The sequence below is a fragment of the Sebastes fasciatus genome, chromosome 1 (assembly GCF_043250625.1).
Source record: "Sebastes fasciatus isolate fSebFas1 chromosome 1, fSebFas1.pri, whole genome shotgun sequence".
Lineage (NCBI taxonomy): Eukaryota > Metazoa > Chordata > Actinopteri > Perciformes > Sebastidae > Sebastes > Sebastes fasciatus.
The window spans coordinates 4,059,670-4,083,282 of NC_133795.1; the positions used below are offsets into that span (position 1 = coordinate 4,059,670).

At 38.8% G+C, this 23,613-nt stretch overlaps 2 protein-coding genes and 1 long non-coding RNA gene across 6 annotated transcripts; 1 reads left to right on the forward strand and 2 right to left on the reverse strand.

The window, feature by feature from the left end:
- Window positions 1–182: 182 nt before the first annotated feature.
- On the reverse strand, window positions 183–9,552 carry LOC141773219 (bactericidal permeability-increasing protein). 3 transcript variants are annotated; one of them, XM_074645068.1, is made up of 18 exons: window positions 9,460–9,519; window positions 9,211–9,232; window positions 8,479–8,519; window positions 7,515–7,622; window positions 7,312–7,426; window positions 7,083–7,214; window positions 6,837–6,992; window positions 6,658–6,721; window positions 4,382–4,442; window positions 4,211–4,302; window positions 3,913–4,089; window positions 2,557–2,616; window positions 2,308–2,475; window positions 2,152–2,219; window positions 2,004–2,046; window positions 1,859–1,922; window positions 941–1,017; window positions 183–810 (listed from the first exon to the last, which is right to left on the reverse strand). In XM_074645068.1, the coding sequence occupies exons 4-18, from the start codon at window positions 7,615–7,617 to the stop codon at window positions 769–771; spliced, it is 1,422 nt and encodes a 473-aa protein (XP_074501169.1). In that variant the 5' UTR covers window positions 7,618–7,622; window positions 8,479–8,519; window positions 9,211–9,232; window positions 9,460–9,519; the 3' UTR covers window positions 183–768. The 3 variants fall into 3 exon arrangements, with proteins under 3 accessions (XP_074501169.1, XP_074501332.1, XP_074501260.1); XM_074645231.1 differs by lacking the exon at window positions 9,211–9,232 and having other exon boundaries at window positions 8,479–8,537; window positions 9,460–9,520; XM_074645159.1 differs by lacking the exons at window positions 8,479–8,519; window positions 9,211–9,232 and having other exon boundaries at window positions 9,460–9,552.
- Window positions 453–12,537, forward strand: LOC141773419 (uncharacterized). The gene is made up of 2 exons (XR_012595112.1): window positions 453–594; window positions 12,398–12,537. It is a non-coding gene; the product is annotated as an uncharacterized LOC141773419 (long non-coding RNA).
- Window positions 11,999–21,230, reverse strand: LOC141773126 (bactericidal permeability-increasing protein-like). Of its 2 annotated transcripts, XM_074644946.1 has the most exons (17): window positions 21,102–21,164; window positions 20,107–20,165; window positions 19,149–19,256; window positions 18,946–19,060; window positions 18,717–18,848; window positions 18,471–18,626; window positions 18,292–18,355; window positions 16,204–16,264; window positions 16,033–16,124; window positions 15,745–15,921; window positions 14,389–14,448; window positions 14,140–14,307; window positions 13,987–14,054; window positions 13,839–13,881; window positions 13,694–13,757; window positions 12,750–12,826; window positions 11,999–12,633 (listed from the first exon to the last, which is right to left on the reverse strand). In XM_074644946.1, the coding sequence occupies exons 3-17, from the start codon at window positions 19,249–19,251 to the stop codon at window positions 12,592–12,594; spliced, it is 1,422 nt and encodes a 473-aa protein (XP_074501047.1). In that variant the 5' UTR covers window positions 19,252–19,256; window positions 20,107–20,165; window positions 21,102–21,164; the 3' UTR covers window positions 11,999–12,591. The 2 variants fall into 2 exon arrangements, with proteins under 2 accessions (XP_074501047.1, XP_074500958.1); XM_074644857.1 differs by lacking the exon at window positions 20,107–20,165 and having other exon boundaries at window positions 21,102–21,230.
- Window positions 21,231–23,613: the final 2,383 nt, after the last annotated feature.

Sequence of the window (23,613 nt, forward strand, 5' to 3'; positions counted from 1 at the left end):
GTCCGACGGAGGAGGTATAGGCCCGAACCTGGAGCTCTGCAGCTAGAACATTCTCTTCTGTTTCTCCAAACTGGGGCGTGCTGACCGCCATCTACTGTAGGTAATACACTGAATATGGATAAGTACCTCATACAACCCCACCTCAAAACATCCACACTACCCCTTTAAGATGCTGACACCGGTTTGGTTGATGTAAATTGTTTAATACATACAACAGTGACTGATTTGTTTTGTATGTTGCTTGATTGATGTCATTGCATTTTTTTATGGGACTCTCCAAACTGCAGCAAAAATGTGAAGGATCAGCACATTTGTAGAATCGCTCTGTAAGCTAGCAGGTCAGAAACTTTGAGAAATTATTTTTCCTAAAGTCAGCAGTAGAAAGTGCTGTGATTTGCTTTGGAAGGAGCATTTTATTTAAAAAAAGATGATTGTAGTGACAACAGTGAACCGTTTCCTGCAGACTGTCCTGTAGTGACATGACTGCAGTAACCCTATTGGAAAGGTTCACTGCCCCCATCGCATTTTATATGGAAAACTTGGTCTGTAAAAAACCAAGTAAAAAAAAGAACAGAAAAATGATAAAAACCTCAGGTGATATCCAAATACAAACAGGAGATCTCCATTTCTCGTAGAAGTAATATTTGTGCATCATTCAGTTTGTTCTTTGAAATCTGTCCGTCAGGTAGTTGAACTCTGGCTGTGATTGCCTTCATGGTTGCATGCCCCAATGCAGAAATGAATCCTGGGAGTTTCCAGAAATGCCATTCAACCCGTGAACTGAACATCTGTCCCAATCAGCATATAGTCCTTGAAAAACAATAATAGAAAAAATATAAAAAGCAGTTGATAACAGCTTTGACATTAAAATCTCTGTCATATAAATAACTGCAGTTAGCTCAAAAACATGCTGTTTTATAGAAAACATCCAGTCTCTGACCTTCAGGACCTGAAGCTCAGTGTTCACAAGCTTCATCTTTCCAAGTGTAGGAAGTGGGTATCCCTTCGCAAGTTGAACTATGAAGCAAAATTCATACATTTAGATGAACTAGTCACAAAAATCCAAACATAGTGATATTATTAGCAGGGGTTTTATATTGAGTTTTAATTATATAGCGCATGTTGTGCATTAAATGCAGCTCAAAGTAAACATAAAACATAAAACAAGAATCATCAAATAGTAGATAAACATAAAAAATAAATACAAAAAGTACAACACAAGATCAAAATGAACTTGAAGATAAGAGGACAATTAATGGTTCAATATAATTACAATGAAAAGGACAAAATATAAATATGATAATAAATACGAAGTTGTTTAAAAAGGGCAACCGAGTTTGGCTCTCTGTTTTTAGTTAAACCTGCAATAACTGATTTTTTTGGCCACTTGGGGACAGCAGAAACAAGTTGTGAAAACAATATTGACATTACATGATGAACAGTTATTTACACATCCAGCAGTTATGGAACAACATTATCATTCATTTTGGAGTCACATATCTGGCCACCTGATGAATGTAAGTCCAATATTCACTCTCTTCTAGCTCTGTTTTTGGTCTCTTGTAACTCCTGAGGGGAAAAAGTCTGTCTTTTAAGCTGATAAATGCTCCACTATGTTCACCCGCTAGTGTCTAGCTGTGTCTGTCTGCTGTTATATGCTGAGCAGGTAGTGTAGATTGTTTTTTTCCCCCCTGAAAACGACGATATAAGAGCAGTGAGAGTGAACTGAAACAGTAAAGTTGTGCGCCAGACAGCTAAACACTGAGCTGAAACTCATTTTTAAGCTCCGTAAAGCCGAGAGGAGCTGCAGATTACAGTACATGACATTGAGTAGAAACTGAAAAATGCAAGAACTCACCGTTCAGTTGAGGTATCACAACAACTTTGAGGACCACTTGGAAGATGTTGTCAAGGGATCTGACCTGCAGGTTAAGGTTAGGGTTAGTTTGTTATGCTGGTACTGATGGTGCACACTGTGACTCGTGTTAGAAGACAGTTCTCACCTGAAACTCTCCCACATAGCTTGTCCTCAGGGTCAGAGCCATTCTGTGCAAATTAGGCAAAATTAGACTGTGATTTTCATTTTCTACCAGGACCTTTTGGCCCCATTTTTCTCTTCTGAGAACAAGTAGTGATGTTTTAGTAACTCACTTGTTTAGGGTGACAGCTCCGGCCAGCCTCATTCCACTGACAAACACTCGGGCGCTGACACTCGTCTCCTGTAAAGACAAAATTGTGAGAAAGTTACCTTCTCCGAACCACACAAATGGCTTTTTTTTTTTTTATCATACCAGATGGCTAACCTACCAAGTTTAGGACAAAGAGCGGTGAAAGTGTGGTGTTGGGTTGGATAGCGTAGGCCGTCACTGTGCCAGTGGCCTGAACTGTCACGTTGTTGGGTTCAAAAGTGACGACAGGGTTTTTCACCGTCTTCACCAGTAGTTTCATCATCAGTCCTGGGAAACGCTTGGCAACCTGAAAATACACCCATAAATAGCTGACAAAATGCCACTGAAGACGATGCTTCTTACAAAATCAGTGGAATGTGTTTGTCACCTGCGGGATGAAGGCTCCAAACGTTCTGGTGTTGAGTCGGATGGGAGATGCTTGTGGGATCTGTTGTGACAGAGCCAGAAAGGTTGTAGATCAGTGACTACGTTTACATGCACACTAATATACCACTATTATTCAGTATTTGATATGGGTCATGTAAACAGCATATTCTGTTTGGATATTCTGAATTAGGCCTAATTCCTATTGGAGCATTTTCCGATTAAGACATGTGTTATATGGTTTTAGGAGCATTCTTTGGACATGTATACAGCGCATTCGGAATATGCATTTCACTTGGGGTTTTTAAACGGCAGGTTGCGACAAACGCCCACGTACCCGTTTACAGCCAGCTTTGTACGTTGTACACAAACCAACGAGCCAACAGTTTCCAGAGATGCATGCACAAAAGAAAAGCCTACGTTTTGGGTCAACACAGTCTCACGGCAGTTAGCGAAATAGTCACGAAAATTAATCTATTTAATTTTTGTACATAGACATGAATTTCCTTTTTTTTGTGACGCTCAGCGCGACTTTCAACAATGTATTTTGAGTGTGTTTTCCTGCGAATGTCCAGTAACATGTGGTGCACGTGTCAATTTCCGGTCTGGTCTTTTCAAAATAAAACAACTTAGTTAGGCTTAGGAAAAGATCAACTTGGTTAGGCTTAGGCAACAAAACTACTTAGTTAGGTTTAGGAAAAGATCGTGGTTTGGGTAACTTAGGTACGGAAGTCACGTGACAAATAAATCAACTTTGGCTTGAGGTTTCACACTGGTCTCCTGGGCGAAAGTCCTGTGTTTTTTGACCAACCTCGACGTCCTCCCTACGCAGCGTTTGCCACTCTTTATACTTCCCGGTTCACAATTATGTGGATTACATACAAACTGATTTTGTGCTGACCATCACGAAAATGTGAAATTCTTGTCTACGTACGTGAATCAATACGTTGAATTTAGTGACTATTTCATGAACTGCTGTGCGGCTGGGCTGCTCTAGTGAGAAGGAGAAACATCTACTTTTAAACATTATGAAAGACTTGGATATCAACAGGTTTTTGGTTATGCTCAAATATCACTACGCCGACCTTTTCAAGAAGTTGGTTGAAGTAACATTAATGAAAGGGGGAGGCTGTGTTCGCACTGTCAAACAAGTCCGCCACCGATTACATTAATCGGAGTATGCACGTCTGCATGTAAACAGGAATATTATTGGAATATTCATTTTCATCAGCCATATAAACATCTTAGTAGGAATATTGTCTTTTTCGGTAATGAGGGCAAAATAACAGAATACTTTGTGCGTGTAAACTGTGACGTCATGAAAGTAGACCGATGAGGGAATCAGGAGGATGCAGCTCACCATGTCATCAGTGATGTACAGGCTGAGGGCTCCAACTGTGTTGTAGACGAAGGCTGCAGAGTTGATGGTGAAGGCAGACACGCCGATATACAACATGTTGTTGATCTGGGGCGGCAGGGAGAAGGCTGCGGGGGAGAACGGAGGCTCCTGATGCTTCCCGATGTTGTAAAATTCACCCTAAATGACAAAGAAAAGCAGAGACAGAAAAGTTGGGACATGAGCATGATTGTTTGTTTCTTTATAACTAAACTGAAGCTTCAGATATATAAAATGTACAGTGTAATGATATACACTTTACCTTCAAGCTGAAGTCAATACAAGAGTTTGACACTGTGGGCGATGACACCATGGAATATTCAATCTCTGCATACTGGTCCACCTTGGCTAAAACTGCAGTTAGGTAGAAAGTCTCTCATATATTCAGCATCAATGAAACATCCAAATATTTGACATAAAGACTATGTTTTACCATTCAGAGTTTTCAACTGAGGGTTCAGATCAGAAACTGCATTGGCCACCAGAGGGCACATCTGCAACAAAAAAGACCAGAAACATTCCCAGACTCACTCAGTGGATTTGTGACTAGAGAAAACAATTCTTAAAAGAACCAGCTGGTATCAGAAAACCAACTGCAGAGGAATAACTTCCTCATCCACAATTACCACTATGTTGTGATGATGTCTAACTTTATTTAATGTTATTAGTAGGGCTATCAAGCAATTCAAATAATTAATCATGATTAATCGCAAATTAATCGCACATATTTAATTTGTTCAGAATGTATCGTAAAGGTAGATTTGTCAAGTATTTAATACTCTTATCAACATGGGAGTGGACAAATATGCTGCTTTATGTAAATGTATGTATATATTTATTATTGGAAATCAGTTAACAACACAAAACAGTGACAGATATTGTCCAGAAACCCTCACAGGTACTGCATTTAGCATAAAAAATATGCTCACTTGGCAAACTGCAGCCCAACAGGCAACAACAGCTGTTAGTGTGTCAGTGTGCTGACTTGACTATGACTTGACCCCAAACTGCATGTGATTATCATAAAGTGGGCATGTCTGTAAAGGGGAGACTCGTGGGTACCCATAGAACCCATTTACATTCACACATCTGGAGGTCAGAGGTCAAGGGACCCTTTTGAAAATGCCCATACCAATTTTTCTTCACCAAAATGTAGCGTAAGTTTGGAGCGTTATTTAGCCTCCTTCCCTACGCTAGTATGACATGATAAATGGATTCTTTGGGTTTTAGTTTCATATGACACCAGTATCTTCTCTCTAGCTTTAAATCTGAGCCCGCTACAACCTAAAAATTGCAAGTTGCGTTAATGCGTTAAAGAAATTAGTGGCGTTAAAATTGGTTGGCGTTAACATGCTATTATCGCGTTAACTTTGACAGCCACAGTTATTAGACAGAAGAGTAAATGAAGATACTGACTGACTCTGATACATATATTTTTCTGTCAGATCATAAAGATTTGCAGTCTCTGTGAGAGCTTCCGATCATACCAGGAATATTTTCTGAAGTGGCTGTATCCCCGAAACATCCTGAGACTGGCTGAATTATACTTTACTACATTTCAGAGGGACATACTGTACTTTTTACTTCACACCATTTATCTGATAGCTATTGTTACTTTAAAAAATAGCACTTAACATAAAAAACACACTCACTAAGCTTATAAAAAACAACATATTGTTAAAGATTAAACCAGTGGTATCCAACCCTTTTTGGCTTCTGAGCTCTGACATAAAACCAGTTTCTATTTGGGTTTCCTTGTCACATGTTTCAGATGTCTATGAGTTGTTTGCAACTCTACCAAAGACTGATTTTTCCTCTAAACATCTCACATGGTTTCATTTAAATAACTGTTTGAGGCCTAAAGAGGTCAAATTATCCAATATTTCAATATTTCCAAAAATGAAAACAGATTTGTGTATCAGAACGTTGTGTTCTTCTTTCCTCTCTCATTAATCATCTCATGGCCCCTCATATGTATCTTGTGACCCTTTCGAGGGGCCCGACCCCTATGTTGGGAACCACTGGACTAAACTACATATGTGTATATAAAGTAGTTAAATCAGCTCCACCTCGAGCAGCTAGCAAAATGCTGTGTACACACTGATGCATCAGTATTAACAATCTAATATAGAAAACTCAAAAGGGCAATTTTTCTGCAATTTTTTTCTTCTGAAACTTTAAGTACATTTTGCTGTTAATAAGTCTGTATTCAAATCCATATGTAGAAGACCAATGTGTTGGATTTAGGGCGATCTATTTGCAGAAATGGAATATAATATTTATAACTGTTTTCATGAGTGTATAATCACCTGAAACTAAGAATGGTTGCGTTTTCTTTAGCTTAGAATATAGGGAGTCCGCCATGTTGTACTGCCATGTTTGAACGGTCAAACCAAACACTGGCTCTGGAGAGGGCCTTTTACGGTTTTACTTTAAAGTGGCAGCTTGAATTTGGTGGCACGAATGCACCTGAAGGCCCCCGTTGGTTCTTATACACACTTGGAAAGGTGTGGGGGGGTACTCAGTTGGTTGCAGCCTGCAACCTCACCACTAGATGCCACTAAATCCTACACACTGCTCCTTCAAGTATGATTTTGAATGGATTAGTTGAACTTGCAATAGAGTCTTTTACATTGTAAACTTTTTTTGATAACCCCAGAGACGGAGGGTGATGATAAAACAGTGTGTATAAGGCTGGTTTGCCCTCACCTGTTTCTGCAGTGCATTTCGTATAGCCTTATCAACGAACTTTTTGAAGAGATTGTACAGCCAGCTGAAACAAAAAGCAATCACAGTAGTTAGGACAGTGTGTCAAGCATGAAACAAACCTCACATTACATTCCCTCATATGGGTTCAAACGTAGTGCACAGCAGGGTTTCTTTTTTACCTGGCTCCACCGTGGAATTTGATCTTCGCACTGCCGACAGTGGCCGCACAGTTGACACTGCTGACCACAGGTCGGCCTGTCGCATCACTCTTGATGGCAATAGTTGTTGTGATAGTGAGATCATTGACATTCAAATCAAAAGAGCCATGGTCCTTTCTGTTAAGAGAGAGGAGTCACTGCTGCAGCAGAAATATCATAAAATGGATTTAACTGCACTGGATGAGGAAGAAATCTTTTCTGACTCACATTATTCGGAGGTACTTGACCCTCCAGTTTCCGTGCATACGGAGGAAGGCGTTACCAATGGACAGTTTGACACCAGTCCCTGGCACCAGATCCAGCGCAGACTTTGGCAATCCCACGTCCACTATTTGCATACTGGAAGAGACAACATAATTGCATGTTTGTAAAGACACCTTAAGTATCTCAGTTCCCTACAGAATCCCCAGGAGTGTTGAATAAACTGGTGCCTTACTTTGACAGGCTGTACTTGACTTTGCCAATGGGAGACACCCTTTCTTTCCCTGATATATCTGGGACTTTGATGGTTTTGAGTTTCTGCTGGATGGAAGCCATCCCCAGTTGTCTGCCTAGTAAAAGGCAAGGAAATTTGATGATGAAACTCTGGAGACATCGGTGGCTTTCCAACTGAAAGAGGAAGCGTGCTGCAAACCTTACCATATTCAAGGCCTTTTCCTGTTAGCCTGACCTTCACCCCAGGATTGATGCTTAAGGTCATAGGGATTAAAGCCACCAGAGCCAGCCAACAGCACAGGAACATCTTGACTGTTGGGAGATAAAAGGACAAGATCATCAGCAAAACTCTTTTTTTGTTTTTAATGAACATGACACCATAAACCACACAAAGTTTCTGCTTTTGCGTGGTTGACATGTTTGCCGTTCTGCAAGCAATAAATTAAGGCTTCCTCTTTTAGAGTACTTTTTTCCCCTTTTATTACTGGTTTCTTATTCACTGATATATCCCATTCATAGAAGATGATTATAATTTTCTTATGTCAGTGGCTTCTTGTTAAAGCACAGCCCCTTCTTTTTTAATTAATGTCAACATTTACTACTCTCTATGATCAAGACCATCTAAGATAACCTATAGGTTGCATATATAGTTTGTTAGTTATTTTTCAAGCAATGTGAAAACATGAAAACCTGAAGAGCCACAGGGAAATCAATTGTGTGGAAGTGGAAGAAGAAGTACTTAGATTACTTTACTTAAGCAAATATACCAATATATTAATGTAAAAATACTCCATTATAAGTCAATTTCTTTGCGTTCAAAATCCTATGTAGGTAAAAATACAGTTGCAACACAATATACTTCAAGTATAAAAAGTAAAAGTACTCGAAAAATGGGCCCTGTGACTCATAAATGATTAACAATTCATTAAAATCCGAAATGTGACAAGAAGCCCCAACTAGACACTGTGTGTTTGTAAGCGGTCACAAGCCATGATTTTTGGAAACCACTGGTTTAACCTTTAACAATATATCGTATCTTATAAGTTTATGATATGTTTTTGAATATAAAATCTTAATCTGATAAGTAACTCCACTGCAAATAAACGTAAAAAGTGCAATATTTCCCTCTGAAATGTAGTGAGGTATAAGTATAAAGTAGCATAAGTACAGTTCTTGTGTAAATTTCCACTGCAGCCTTGGGTTGGGGAGTCCTGCTTCAGTGGAGGCCTGTGAAAGAGCTGACTGTCAGTGCTGAAGAAACCACATGACCCCTGATAATTCAGCAGACAAGCCGGACTTTTATTAAATTAGGCTGAGATTAAAGGACCAGTCCGCTATATTTGTCCGTTTTGAATATGGACATTTGAAAAGATTTTACAGATGGAAAATCCACTTTTTTGAACATTCAAGTCATGGCGTTTCCAGACACAATTGCAATATGTCATGTGTCTGCAAATTATTTGGCTGTCACATGCTTTTTCTTACCACAATCAAGAGCTCCATCGGTTGTGTAGGAAACAATCTAAACTATTTTATCTAGTTCTTTTTTGGTTTTCTGTTGATGTTGCTTGAACTTAAGTATGTTGCCTGTTTGAATTGACAGATTTAGGCTCTGAACATGTTTATGAACAGACAGATATAGACAGATGGAATTGACAAAATGTAAGTCATGTGACTGCCGGTGGAAAGCTCTCTTAATGAAGTTCCCATGTGGTAAAAGAGCTGCTTATCAAAGAGAAACCATAATTCACTACTGGTCACCAAAAACACTCATCATCTCTGACAATAACAGCACTTAATTCCGAAAGTAGTTATATTTAATCTAATTGTACATTAGCAACACCGGCAATGCACAAACTATTAGGTACATCTTTCTTAATCTGCATTGCAGCCTCTTAAATCTTCAACAAATACGTTTAACACTGCAAAGGAAGCAGAAGTGGAAACTTTAGGACAGTTTATCCTTACTGGAATGTACTCCTTTGCAAAGAACCTTTCCAGATACTACAATTCAATTCTTCACACATTGAGGTAAATGTGGTAAATATTTGGACCATCATTAGAAAGATTAATCTTTGAGAACAAATATAAGAAAAAGAATATATTTGTAAATTTGACCCCAATACAGTGAAAATACACCCGCTCTTACCCGGAGCAGCAGTTTTTCAGGTTCTTCTTGATGTGTCAGTCGGACTGCAAACAATCGGCGAGTGAAAGAGGAAGGGAGGCACATGGCCTTAAATTCACTTACTCAATCAGGAACTGATCCTGGCCGGGGGAATAACCCAGATAAAGCAACAATAAGAAAACTTGGTTTCTCCAGTGTTTCACTGTCCTGCTCTCTTATAATCTCTTCAATATCATAAAATACTATCTCCTACCTTAAGTGTTGTTTGCATACAAAACAAACTGTGAAAGCTACAGTTCTAAATGCTTGACGTGGTTTTGAACAGTGTTGTGTCTTTGCATATTTGTCACCTCCTGTGCTGTTGTTGTTAAGTTTGCTTTCTAGTTCCTTGCATGAGTTTCCAGTAAAGCAACAATAGCAAACAGCAAATATTTGACACGGTATGAAACAGGAACTAGAAGTAATTAACTGTGTGTTTATGCTTCTGCTGCTATTTAACTGTGTGATCGTTCTCATTTTGAGAATAAAAGGCCGTAGAGTGTTTTGTATTTTACAATTTTCCTCTGTCAATGTTTGTCATCAATAACACCCAAAGCAAAGTCTCTCTTCCTCCTCTCATCAGGGGCAGAGCAGGGTTTGCTCATGTATCATAGACATATTGACATATTGTTGTAATGTTGGAAACTATACTAGTGTGTCAATAGTACTTTTTCAGTTCTTGCGCTCATACATTTGGGTATCTGGAGTTTCTACCAACCCACAAACTGTGAAATAAGACAACCCAGTCAGCTTTTTTTGGGCTGTCTAGATCAGAAAACATGTGAGTCAACAAACTATTCAAATAGGGCTCCTCTTCCTATGTCACATGCAGGCTCATTAGAATACACCGCCCATGGCTTGAGAACTACCTTTGCAAAGGTGCAGCATATTTTTCTCACAAGCCAATCAGAGCAGACTGGGCTTTGTCGGGAGGCAGACAGAGGGTGGATACAGGTATATTCAGACAGATAGTATGAGGAAGATAATGAAACATCAAAGCATGTAAACATGTTCTAGTAGAAACCCAAAATACAAGTATGAACCTGAAAATGAGCATGATATGTCCCCTTTAAGGTACTTCACATAATGCAGTAAGTTCTTGGAAATGATCTTCGGTTTTATAAAATGCATTGATAAAGAAATCTCAAGTAACTGTTAAGTCGTACCCGTTACATACAGGTGTGATTGAAATGACTGACGGGTTGTGTGAGCTGTCTATGGAGTGACAGATATTGCGTATGACCTCTGAACAGGATTTGGACAAGGAGCTTTGTTTATTCATGAGGATTGGTGGCATGTTGGATATCAGGTTTTGTAAGTTTGGGTGAACCAACTTAGTAAAGCAGCAAAACCATAAAACTATTTGCAGTCATTGCAGTTTTCATGGCTGTTGCTCAATCAAAGCCACTTCAAATTCCAACAGTAATTTATTGATGCTAATGCTAATTACTAATGCTGCTGGCCGTCCTTTGTGTGGCTTCAAAGGAATGAGACTGATTTCATTATGTAATTTTTGATCAGTTCGTTTTTCGAATTAAATTAGAATTAGAAATAGAATGTTTTTTACCAAAACCTGTTAAAGTAGGCCTATCTCATCAAGCAATCAGAGGTTGAAATTGAGCATATATTGGCACAGAAAGGCTCTAAAATAAGCCAGTTTATGGCTGAATTGCTATCCCTGTCTTGATACCACTTTAGAATTTTACTGAATTAAAAGTAATGGAGAAACTGAAAATTCTAAATTTAAAAACATTTAATTTTCAGAATGATTGATCTCATTTGTCACATCCCTTAATTAGGTGCTAAATTCAATATTCAGAGCATATCTATAGACTCCACATGGCGCTCATGGCGACGGCTGAACTGTATGGTGTCAAAACAGTCTTATAGGTATTCACAAACAAATGTCAAATATAATATTCCATAATAATATAACACTCAAAGGAGCCATTCTGCATACTGAGTACTTTTTCTTTTGATACTTCAAGTACATTTTGCTGATGATACTTCTGTGCTTTTATTGAGTTTTAATTGAGTATTTTGTGGGAGTACTTCTTCCATCCATACCATACAACCTCCTCCAATAAAACCAAGGTAAAAATACAACCTTCATATTTCAGTATAACTATAATTTATAGTAATGAGTTTGCTAATGTTAGCTAGCTATGCTAAGTTACAGTTATATGGAAATATTGACGTTGTATAGTTTACCTTGGTGTTATTTGTGGAGGTTGTGTGGCTTATTCAAACTATTTAACGCATGCTATCGTACCCTGATGATCGTCTTCGTCTCTGGCGTACCTAATTTCAGACATCATCCAAGCTCCGGACCGGAAAGGGTCCGACGGAGGAGGTATAGGCCCGAACCTGGAGCTCTGCAGCTAGAACATTCTCTTCTGTTTCTCCAAACTGGGGCGTGCTGACCGCCATCTACTGTAGGTAATACACTGAATATGGATAAGTACCTCATACAACCCCACCTCAAAACATCCACACTACCCCTTTAAGATGCTGACACCGGTTTGGTTGATGTAAATTGTTTAATACATACAACAGTGACTGATTTGTTTTGTATGTTGCTTGATTGATGTCATTGCATTTTTTTATGGGACTCTCCAAACTGCAGCAAAAATGTGAAGGATCAGCACATTTGTAGAATCGCTCTGTAAGCTAGCAGGTCAGAAACTTTGAGAAATTATTTTTCCTAAAGTCAGCAGTAGAAAGTGCTGTGATTTGCTTTGGAAGGAGCATGTTATTTCAAAAAAGATGATTGTGGTGACAACAGTGAACCGTTTCCTGCAGACTGTCCTGTAGTGACATGACTGCAGTAACCCTATTGGAAAGGTTCACTGCCCCCATCGCATTTTATATGGAAAACTTGGTCTGTAAAAAAACCCCAGAAAAATAGTATAAAGAACAGAAAAATGATAAAAACCTCAGGTGATATCTAAGTACAAACAGGAAATATGCATTTCTCGTAGAAGCAATATTTGTGCATCATTCAGTTTGTTCTTTGAAATCTGTCCGTCAGGTAGTTGAACTCTGGCTGTGATTGCCTTCATGGTTGCATGCCCCAATGCAGAAATGAATCCTGGGAGTTTCCAGAAATGCCATTCAACCCGTGAACTGAACATCCGTCCCAATCAGCATATAGTCCTTGAAAAGAAATAAAAAAAATATATAAACAGCAGTTGATAACAGCTTTGACTTTAAAATCCCTGTCATATAAATAAATAAACATGCTGTTTTATAGAAAACATCCAGTCTCTGACCTTCAGGACCTGAAGCTCAGTGTTCAAGAGGTTCATCTTTCCAAGTGTAGGAAGTGGGTATCCCTTCGCAAGTTGAACTATGAAGCAAAATTCATACATTTAGATGAACTAGTCACAAAAATCCAAACATAGTGATATTATTAGCAGGGGTTTTATATTGAGTTTTAATTATATAACGCATGTTGTGCATTAAATGCAGCTCAAAGTAAACATAAAACATAAAACAAGAATCATCAAATAGTAGATAAACATAAAAAATAAATACAAAAAGTACAACACAAGATCAAAATGAACTTGAAGATAAGAGGACAATTAATGGTTCAATATAATTACAATGAAAAGGACAAAATATAAATATGATGTTAATAAATACAAAGTTGGTTAAAAAGGGCAACCGAGTTTGGCTCTCTGTTTTTAGTTAAACATGCAATAACTGATTTTTTTGGCCACTTGGGGACAGCAGAAATAAGTTGTGAAAACAATATTGACATTACATGATGAACAGTTATTTACACATCCAGCAGTTATGGAACAGCATTATCATTCATTTTGGAGTCATGTTTCTGGCCACCTGATGAATGTAAGTCCAATATTCACTCTCTTCTAGCTCTGTTTTTGGTCTCTTGTAACTCCTGAGGGGAAAAAGTCTGTCATTTTAGCTGCTAAATGCTCCACTATGTTCACCCGCTAGTGTCTAGCTGTGTCTGTCTGCTGTTATATGCTGAGCAGGTAGTGTAAATTGTTTTTTCTCCCCCCTGAAAACAGCTGCTGCTGCGGCCGAAAACGATGATATAAGAGCAGTGAGAGTGAACTGAAACAGTAAAGTTGTGCGCCAGACAGCTAAACACTGAGCTGAAACTCATTTTTAAGCTCTGTAAAGCCGAGAGGAGCTGCAGATTACAGTACATGACATTGAGTAGAAACTGAAAAATGCAAGAACTCACCGTTCAGTATAGGTATCACAACAACTTTGAGGACCACTTGGAAGATGCTGTCGAGGGATCTGACCTGCAGGTTAGGGTTAGGGTTAGTTTGTTATGCTGGTAATGATGGTGCACACTGTGTCTCGTGTTAGAAGACAGTTCTCACCTGAAACTCTCCCACAGAGCTTGTCCTCAGGGTCAGAGCCATTCTGTGCAAATTAGGCAAAATTAGACTGTGATTTTCATTTTCTACCAGGACCTTTTGGCCCCATTTTTCTCTTCAGAGAACAAGTAGTGATGTTTTAGTAACTCACTTGTTTAGGGTGACAGCTCCGGCCAGCCTCATTCCACTGACAAACACTCGGGCGCTGACACTCGTCTCCTGTAAAGACAAAATTGTGAGAAAGTTACCTTCTCCGAACCACACAAATGGCTTTTTTTTTTATCATACCAGATGTGTGACCTACCAAGTTTAGGACAAAGAGCGGTGAAAGTGCGGTGTTGGGTTGGATAGCGTAGGCCGTCACTGTGCTAGTGGCCTGAACTGTCACGTTGTTGGGTTCAAAAGTGATGACAGGGTTTTTCACCGTCTTCACCAGTAGTTTCATCATCAGTCCTGGGAAACGCTTGGCAACCTGAAAATACACCCATAAATAGCTGACAAAATGCCACTGAAGACGATGCTTCTTACAAAATCAGTGGAATGTGTTTGTCACCTGCGGGATGAAGGCTCCAAACGTTCTGGTGTTGAGTCGGATGGGAGATGCTTGTGGGATCTGTTGTGACAGAGCCAGAAAGGTTGTAGATCAGTGACTACGTTTACATGCACACTAATATACCACTATTATTCAGAATTTGATATGGGTCATGTAAACAGCATATTCTGTTTGGATATTCTGAATTAGGCCTAATTCCTAATGGAGCATTTTCCGATTAAGACATGTGTTATATGGTTTTAGGAGCATTCTTTGGACATGTATGCAGCGCATTCGGAATATGCATCTCACTTGGGGTTTTTAAACGTCAGGTTGCGACAAACGCCCTCTTGCCCGTTTACAGCCAGCTTTGTACGTTGTACACAAACCAACGAGCCAACAGTTTCCAGAGATGCATGCACAAAAGAAAAGCCTACGTTTTGGGTCAACACAGTCTCACGGCAGTTAGCGAAATAGTCACGAAAATTAATCTATTTAATTTTTGTACATAGACATGAATTTCCTTTTTTTTGTGACGCTCAGCGCGACTTTCAACAATGTATTTTGAGTGTGTTTTCCTGCGAATGTCCAGTAACATGTGGTGCACGTGTCAATTTCCGGTCTGGTCTTTTCAAAATAAAACAACTTAGTTAGGCTTAGGAAAAGATCAACTTGGTTAGGCTTAGGCAACAAAACTACTTAGTTAGGTTTAGGAAAAGATCGTGGTTTGGGTAACTTAGGTACGGAAGTCACGTGACAAATAAATCAACTTTGGCTTGAGGTTTCACACTGGTCTCCTGGGCGAAAGTCCTGTGTTTTTTGACCAACCTCGACGTCCTCCCTACGCAGCGTTTGCCACTCTTTATACTTCCCGGTTCACAATTATGTGGATTACATACAAACTGATTTTGTGCTGACCATCACGAAAATGTGAAATTCTTGTCTACGTACGTGAATCAATACGTTGAATTTAGTGACTATTTCATGAACTGCTGTGCGGCTGGGCTGCTCTAGTGAGAAGGAGAAACATCTACTTTTAAACATTATGAAAGACTTGGATATCAACAGGTTTTTGGTTATGCTCAAATATCACTACGCCGACCTTTTCAAGAAGTTGGTTGAAGTAACATTAATGAAAGGGGGAGGCTGTGTTCGCACTGTCAAACAAGTCCGCCACCGATTACATTAATCGGAGTATGCACGTCTGCATGTAAACAGGAATATTATTGGAATATTCATTTTCATCAGCCATATAAACATCTTAGTAGGAATATTGTCTTTTTCGGTAATGAGGGCAAAATAACAGAATACTTTGTGCGTGTAAACTGTGACGTCATGAAAGTAGACCGATGAGGGAATCAGGAGGATGCAGCTCACCATGTCATCAGTGATGTACAGGCTGAGGGCTCCAGCTGTGTTGTAGACGAAGGCTGCAGAGTTGATAGTGAAGGCAGACACGCCGATATACAACATGTTGTTGATCTGGGGCGGCAGGGAGAAGGCTGCGGGGGAGAACGGAGGCTCCTGATGCTTCCCGATGTTGTAAAATTCACCCTAAATGACAAAGAAAAGCAGAGTGGGACATGAGCATGATTGTTTGTTTCTTTATAACTAAACTGAAGCTTCAGATATATAAAATGTACAGTGTAATGATATACACTTTACCTTCAAGCTGAAGTCAATACAAGAGTTTGACACTGTGGGCGATGACACCATGGAATATTCAATCTCTGCATACTGGTCCACCTTGGCTAAAACTGCAGTTAGGTAGAAAGTCTCTCATATATTCAGCATCAATGAAACATCCAAATATTTGACATAAAGACTATGTTTTACCATTCAGAGTTTTCAACTGAGGGTTCAGATCAGAAACTGCATTGGCCACCAGAGGGCACATCTGCAACAAAAAAGACCAGAAACATTCCCAGACTCACTCAGTGGATTTATGACTAGAGAAAACAATTCTTAAAAGAACCAGCTGGTATCAGAAAACCAACTGCAGAGGAATAACTTCCTCATCCACAATTACCACTATGTTGTGATGATGTCTAACTTTATTTAATGTTATTAGTAGGGCTATCAAGCAATTCAAATAATTAATCGTGATTTGTCTAGTATTTAATACTCTTATCAACATGGGAGTGGACAAATATGCTGCTTTATGTAAATGTATGTATATATTTATTATTGGAAATCAATTAACAACACAAAACAGTGACAGATATTGTCCAGAAACCCTCACAGGTACTGCATTTAGCATAAAAAATATGCTCACTTGGCAAACTGCAGCCCAACAGGCAACAACAGCTGTCAGTGTGTCAGTGTGCTGACTTGACTATGACTTGCCCCAAACTGCATGTGATTATCATAAAGAGGGCACGTCTGTAAAGGGGAGACTCGTGGGTACCCATAGAACCCATTTACATTCACTGATCTGGATGTCAGAGGTCAAGGGACCCCTTTGAAAATGCCCATACCAGTTTTTCCTCACCAAAATTTAGCGTAAGTTTGGAGCGTTATTTAGCCTCCTTCCCTACGCTAGTATGACACGGTTGGTACCAATGGATTCTTTAGGTTTTAGTTTCATATGATAGCAGTATCTTCTCTCTAGCTTTAAATCTGAGCCCGCTACAATCTAAAAATCTGCGTTAAAGAAATTAGTGGCATTAAAATTAATTTGCCTTCAAGTGCTATTATCGCGTTAACTTTGACAGCCCTAGTTAGAAGAGTAAATGGAGATACTGACTGACTCTGATACTGATCTTTTTTTGTCAGATCATAAAGATTTGCAGTCTCTTTGAGAACTTCCGATCATACCAGGAATATTTTCTGAAGTGGCTGTATTCCCGAAACATCCTGAGACTGGCTGAATTATACTTCACTACATTTCAGAGGGACATACTGTACTTTTTACTTCACTACATTTATCTGATAGCTATTGTTACTTTAAAAAATAGCACTTAACATAAAAAACACACTCACTAAGCTTATAAAAAACAACATATTGTTAAAGATTAAACCAGTGGTGTCTAACCCATTTTGGCTTCTGAGCTCTGACATAAAACCAGTTTCTAGTTGGGTTTCCTTGTCACATGTTTCAGATGTCTATGAGTTGTTTGCAGCTCTACCAAAGACTGATTTTTCCTCTAAACATCTCACATGGTTTCATTTAAATAACTGTTTGAGGCCTAAAGAGGTCAAATTATCCAATATTTCAATATTTCCAAAAATGAAAACAGATTTGTGTATCAGAACGTTGTGTTCTTCTTTCCTAACAATCTAATATAGAAAACTCAAAAGGGCCATTTTTCTGCAATTTTTTTCTTCTGAAACTTTAAGTACATTTTGCTGTTAATAAGTCTGTATTCAAATCCATATGTAGAAGACCAATGTGTTGGATTTAGGGCGATCTATTGGCAGAAATGGAATATAATATTTATAACTATGTTTTCATGAGTGTATAATCACCTGAAACTAAGAATGGTTGCGATTTCTTTAGCTTAGAATGAGCCCTTCATATCTATATAGGGAGTCCGCCATGTTGTACAGCCGCGTTTGAACGGTCAAACCAAACTCTGGCTCTGGAGAGGGCCTTTTACGGTTTTACTTTAAAGTGGCAGCTTGAATTTGGTGGCACGAATGAACCTGAAGGCCACTGTAGGTACACACTTGGAAAGGGGTGGGGGGGTATTCAGTTGGTTGCAGCCTGCAACCTCACCACTAGATGCCACTAAATCCTACACACTGCTCCTTTAAGTATGAATTTGAATGGAGTAGTTGAACTTGCAATAGAGTCTTTTCCATTGTAAACTTTTAGCTGCATTTAGGAGGATCCCTGGTGGTAAAATAAGGAACTTAGATAAGATAACCCCAGAGACGGAGGGTGATGATAAAACAGTGTGTATAAGGCTGGTTTGCCCTCACCTGTTTCTGCAGTGCATTTCGTATAGCCTTATTAACGAACTTTCTGAAGAGATTGTACAGCCAGCTGAAACAAAAAGCAATCACAGTAGTTAGGACAGTGTGTCAAGCATGAAACAAACCTCACATTACATTCCCTCATATGGGTTCAAACGTAGTGCACAGCAGGGTTTCTTTTTTACCTGGCTCCACCGTGGAATTTGATCTTCGCACTGCCGACAGTGGCCGCACAGTTGACACTGCTGACCACAGGTCGGCCTGTCGCATCACTCTTGATGGCAATAGTTGTTGTGATAGTGAGATCATTGACATTCAAATCAAAAGAGCCACGGTCCTTTCTGTTAAGAGAGAGGAGTCACTGCTGCAGCAGAAATATCATAAAATGGATTTAACTGCACTGGATGAGGAAGAAATCTTTTCTGACTCACATTATTCGGAGGTACTTGACCCTCCAGTTTCCGTGCATACGGAGGAAGGCGTTACCAATGGACAGTTTGACACCAGTCCCTGGCACCAGATCCAGCGCAGACTTTGGCAATCCCACGTCCACTATTTGCATACTGGAAGAGACAACATAATTGCATGTTTGTAAAGACACCTTAAGTATCTCAGTTCCCTACAGAATCCCCAGGAGTGTTGAATAAACTGGTGCCTTACTTTGACAGGCTGTACTTGACTTTGCCAATGGGAGACACCCTTTCTTTCCCTGATATATCTGGGACTTTGATGGTTTTGAGTTTCTGCTGGATGGAAGCCATCCCCAGTTGTCTGCCTAGTAAAAGGCAAGGAAATTTGATGATGAAACTCTGGAGACATCGGTGGCTTTCCAACTGAAAGAGGAAGCGTGCTGCAAACCTTACCATATTCAAGGCCTTTTCCTGTTAGCCTGACCTTCACCCCAGGATTGATGCTTAAGGTCATAGGGATTAAAGCCACCAGAGCCAGCCAACAGCACAGGACCATCTTGACTGTTGGGAGACAAAAAGGACAAGATCATCAGCAAAACTCTCTTCGTCTTTTTTAATGAACATGACACCATAAACCAAGCAAAGTTTCTGCTTTTGCGTGGTTGACATGTTTGCCGTTCTGCAAGCAATAAATTAAGGCTTCCTCTTTTAGAGGAGTTCTTTTTTTCCCCTTTTATTACTGGTTTCTTATTCACTGATATATCCCATTCATAGAAGATGATTATAATTTTCTTATGTCAGTGGCTTCTTGTTAAAGCACAGCCCCTTCTTTTTTAATTAATGTCAACATTTACTACTCTCTATGATCAAGACCATCTAAGATAACCTATAGGTTGCATATATAGTTTGTTAGTTATTTTTCAAGCAATGTGAAAACATGAAAACCTGAAGAGCCACAGGGAAGTCAATTGTGTGGAAGTGGAAGAAGAAGTACTTAGATTACTTTACTTAAGCAAATATACCAATATATTAATGTAAAAATATTCCATTACAAGTCCATTTTTTGAGTTCAAAATCCTACGTAGGTAAAAATACAGTTGCAACACAATATACTTCAAGTATAAAAAGTAAAAGTACTCGAAAAATGGGCCCTGTGATTAACAATTCATTAAAATCCGAAATGTGACAAGAAGCCCCAACTAGACACTGTGTGTTTGTAAGCGGTCACAAGCCATGATTTTTGGAAACAACTGGTTTAACCTTTAACAATATATCGTATCTTATAAGCTTATGATATGTTTTTGAATATAAAATCTTAATCTGATAAGTAACTCCACTGCAAATAAACGTAAAAAGTGCAATATTTCCCTCTGAAATGTAGTGAGGTATAAGTATAAAGTAGCATAAGTACAGTTCTTGTGTAAATTTCCACTGCAGCCTTGGGTTGAGGAGTCCTGCTTCAGTGGAGGCCTGTGAAAGAGCTGACTGTCAGTGCTGAAGAAACCACATGACCCCTGATAATTCAGCAGACAAGCCGGACTTTTATTAAATTAGGCTGAGATTAAAGGACCAGTCCGCTATATTTGTCCGTTTTGAATATGGACATTTGAAAAGATTTTACAGATGGAAAATCCACTTTTTTGAACATTCAAGTCATGGCGTTTCCAGACACAATTGCAATATGTCATGTGTCTGCAAATTATTTGGCTATCACATGCTTTTTCTTTCCACAATCAAGAGCTCCATCGGTTGTGTAGGAAACAATCTATATTATTTTATCTAGTTCTTTTTTGGTTTTCTGTTGATGTTGCTTGAACTTAAGTATGTTGCCTGTTTGAATTGACAGATTTAGGCTCTGAACATGTTTATGAACAGACAGATATAGACAGATGGAATTGACAAAATGTAAGTCATGTGACTGCCGGTGGAAAGCTCTCTTAATGAAGTTCCCATGTGGTAAAAGAGCTGCTTATCAAAGAGAAACCATAATTCACTACTGGTCACCAAAAACACTCATCATCTATCTCTGACTATAACAGCACTTAATTCCGAAAGTAGTTATATCTAATCTAATTGTACATCTCAAAACATTAGCAACACCGGCAATGCACAAACTATTAGGTACATCTTTCTTAATCTGCATTGCAGCCTCTTAAATCTTCAACAAATATGTTTAACACTGCAAAGGAAGCAGAAGTGGAAACTTTAGGACAGTTTATCCTTACTGGAATGTACTCCTTTGCAAAGAACCTTTCCAGATACTACAATTCAATTCTTCACACATTGAGGTAAATGTGGTAAATATTTGGACCATCATTAGAAAGATTAATCTTTGAGAACAAATATAAGAAACAGAATATATTTGTAAATTTGACCCCAATACAGTGAAAATACACCCGCTCTTACCCGGAGCAGCAGTTTTTCAGGTTCTTCTTGATGTGTCAGTCGGACTGTAAACAATCGGCGAGTGAAAGAGGAAGGGAGGCACATGGCCTTATATTCACTTATTCACTTACTCAATCAGGAACTGATCTTGGCCGGGGGAATAACCCAGATAAAGCAACAATAAGAAAACTTGGTTTCTCCAGTGTTTCACTGTCCTGCTCTCTTATAATCTCTTCAATATCATAAAATACTATCTCCTACCTTAAGTGTTGTTTGCATACAAAACAAACTGTGAAAGCTACAGTTCTAAATGCTTGACGTGGTTTTGAACAGTGTTGTGTCTTTGCATATTTGTCACCTCCTGTGCTGTTGTTGTTAAGTTTGCTTTCTAGTTCCTTGCATGAGTTTCCAGTAAAGCAACAATAGCAAACAGCAAATATTTGACACGGTATGAAACAGGAACTAGAAGTAATTAACTGTGTGTTTATGCTTCTGCTGCTATTTAACTGTGTGATCGTTCTCATTTTGAGAATAAAAGGCCGTAGAGTGTTTTGTATTTTACAATTTTCCTCTGTCAATGTTTGTCATCAATAACACCCAAAGCAAAGTCTCTCTTCCTCCTCTCATCAGGGGCAGAGCAGGGTTTGCTCATGTATCATAGACATATTGACACACTAGTATAGTTTCCAACATTACAACATATGTTGTAATGTTGGAAACTATATTAGTGTGTCAATAGTACTTTTTCAGTTCTTGCGCTCATACATTTGGTCATCTGGAGTTCCTACCAACCCACAAACTGTGAAATAAGACAACCCAGTCAGCTTTTTTTGGGCTGTCTAGATCAGATGTGACATGTGAGTCAACAAACTATTCAAATAGGGCTCCTCTTCCTATGTCACATGCAGGCTCATTAGAATACACCGCCCACGGCTTGAAAACTACCTTTGCAAAGGTGCAGCATATTTTTCTCACAAGCCAATCAGAACAGACTGGGCTTTGTCGGGAGGCAGACAGAGGGTGGATACAGGTATATTCAGACAGACAGTATGAGGAAGATAATGAAACATCAAAGCATGTAAACATGTTCTAGTAGAAACCCAAAATACAAGTATGAACCTGAAAATGAGCATGATATGTCCCCTTTAAGGTACTTCACATAATGCAGTAAGTTCTTGGAAATGATCTTCGGTTTTATAAAATGCATTGATAAAAAAATCTCAAGTAACTGTTAAGTCGTACCCGTTACATACAGGTGTGATTGAAATGACTGACGGGTTGTGTGAGCTGTCTATGGAGTGACAGATATTGCGTATGACCTCTGAACAGGATTTGGACAAGGAGCTTTGTTTATTCATGAGGATTGGTGGCATGTTGGATATCAGGTTTGTAAGTTTGGGTGAACCAACTTAGTAAAGCAGCAAAACCATAAAACTATTTGCAGTCATTGCAGTTTTCATGGCTGTTGCTCAATCAAAGACACTTCAAATTCCAACACTAATTTATTGATGCTAATGCTAATTACTAATGCTGCTGGCCGTCCTTTGTGTGGCTTCAAAGGAATGAGACTGATTTCATTATGTAATTTTTGATCAGTTCGTTTTTCGAATTAAATTAGAATTAGAAATAGAATGTTTTTTACCAAAACCTGTTAAAGTAGGCCTATCTCATCAAGCAATCAGAGGTTGAAATTGAGCATATATTGGCACAGAAAGGCTCTAAAATAAGCCAGTTTATGGCTGAATTGCTATCCCTGTCTTGATACCACTTTAGAATTTTACTGAATTAAAAGTAATGGAGAAACTGAAAATTCTAAATTTAAAAACATTTAATTTTCAGAATGATTGATCTCATTTGTCACATCCCTTAATTAGGTGCTAAATTCAATATTCAGAGCATATCTATAGACTCCACACGGCGCTCATGGCGACGGCTGAACTGTATGGTGTCAAAACAGTCTTATAGGTATTCACAAACAAATGTCAAATTATGTAACTCGTGAAACACAATGCACAAATAAATGCAGTGATTTGTATCTGTAAATCTCTATCTGTATCTGGGCCTCTGATCAACTCGTATATCATCATTTGTACATCAACGTAGCATTTTTCAAAGGAAATATATTTGTGAATCTTCACCTGCTTGTGTGGATTGTTTTGAGACTCTTTTACTTTGCTGTTTTCACACAAAATGCACAAATACAGTGAGCATGTGACTTGTAAAATGTAACGTGACTCGTGTCCCATAAAACACAATGCAGAGTGATTTGTATCTGTATCTGTGCCTCTAATTTACAACTTGTATGTCATAATTTGTAAATAAACACAACAGTTGTACAAATACATTTTCATATTTTTACTAAAACATCACTGAGACTGTTTTAACATGCCGTTGTGTCTCACACAAAATTCACAAGTGTAGGGAAGAGCCAGTGATCTCTAGTAGAAGGTGCTAATGCAACATTTTGGATTCCACAGAGAAAAACAAATGTATAACTGATAATTCGACTATATGACTGGATACGTACATGTGA

What these genes read in the sequence shown, in the direction of transcription:
- LOC141773126 (XM_074644857.1), bottom strand. Translation starts at nt 19,251, where the DNA reads ATGGTCCTGTGCTGTTGGCTGGCTCTGGTGGCTTTAATCCCTATGACC. An exon ending in GAAATGCACTGCAGAAACAG is followed by an intron (nt 16,265 to 18,291) that starts GTGAGGGCAAAC and finishes TTTTTGTTGCAG; the next exon opens with ATGTGCCCTCTGGTGGCCAA. An exon ending in GGAGCTGTCACCCTAAACAA is followed by an intron (nt 13,882 to 13,986) that starts GTGAGTTACTAA and finishes TAATTTGCACAG; the next exon opens with AATGGCTCTGACCCTGAGGA.
- LOC141773219 (XM_074645159.1), bottom strand. Translation starts at nt 7,617, where the DNA reads ATGTTCCTGTGCTGTTGGCTGGCTCTGGTGGCTTTAATCCCTATGACC. An exon ending in GTATTGACTTCAGCTTGAAG is followed by an intron (nt 4,090 to 4,210) that starts GTAAAGTGTATA and finishes TTTGTCATTTAG; the next exon opens with GGTGAATTTTACAACATCGG. An exon ending in CTGAGCTTCAGGTCCTGAAG is followed by an intron (nt 811 to 940) that starts GTCAGAGACTGG and finishes TTGTTTTTCAAG; the next exon opens with GACTATATGCTGATTGGGAC.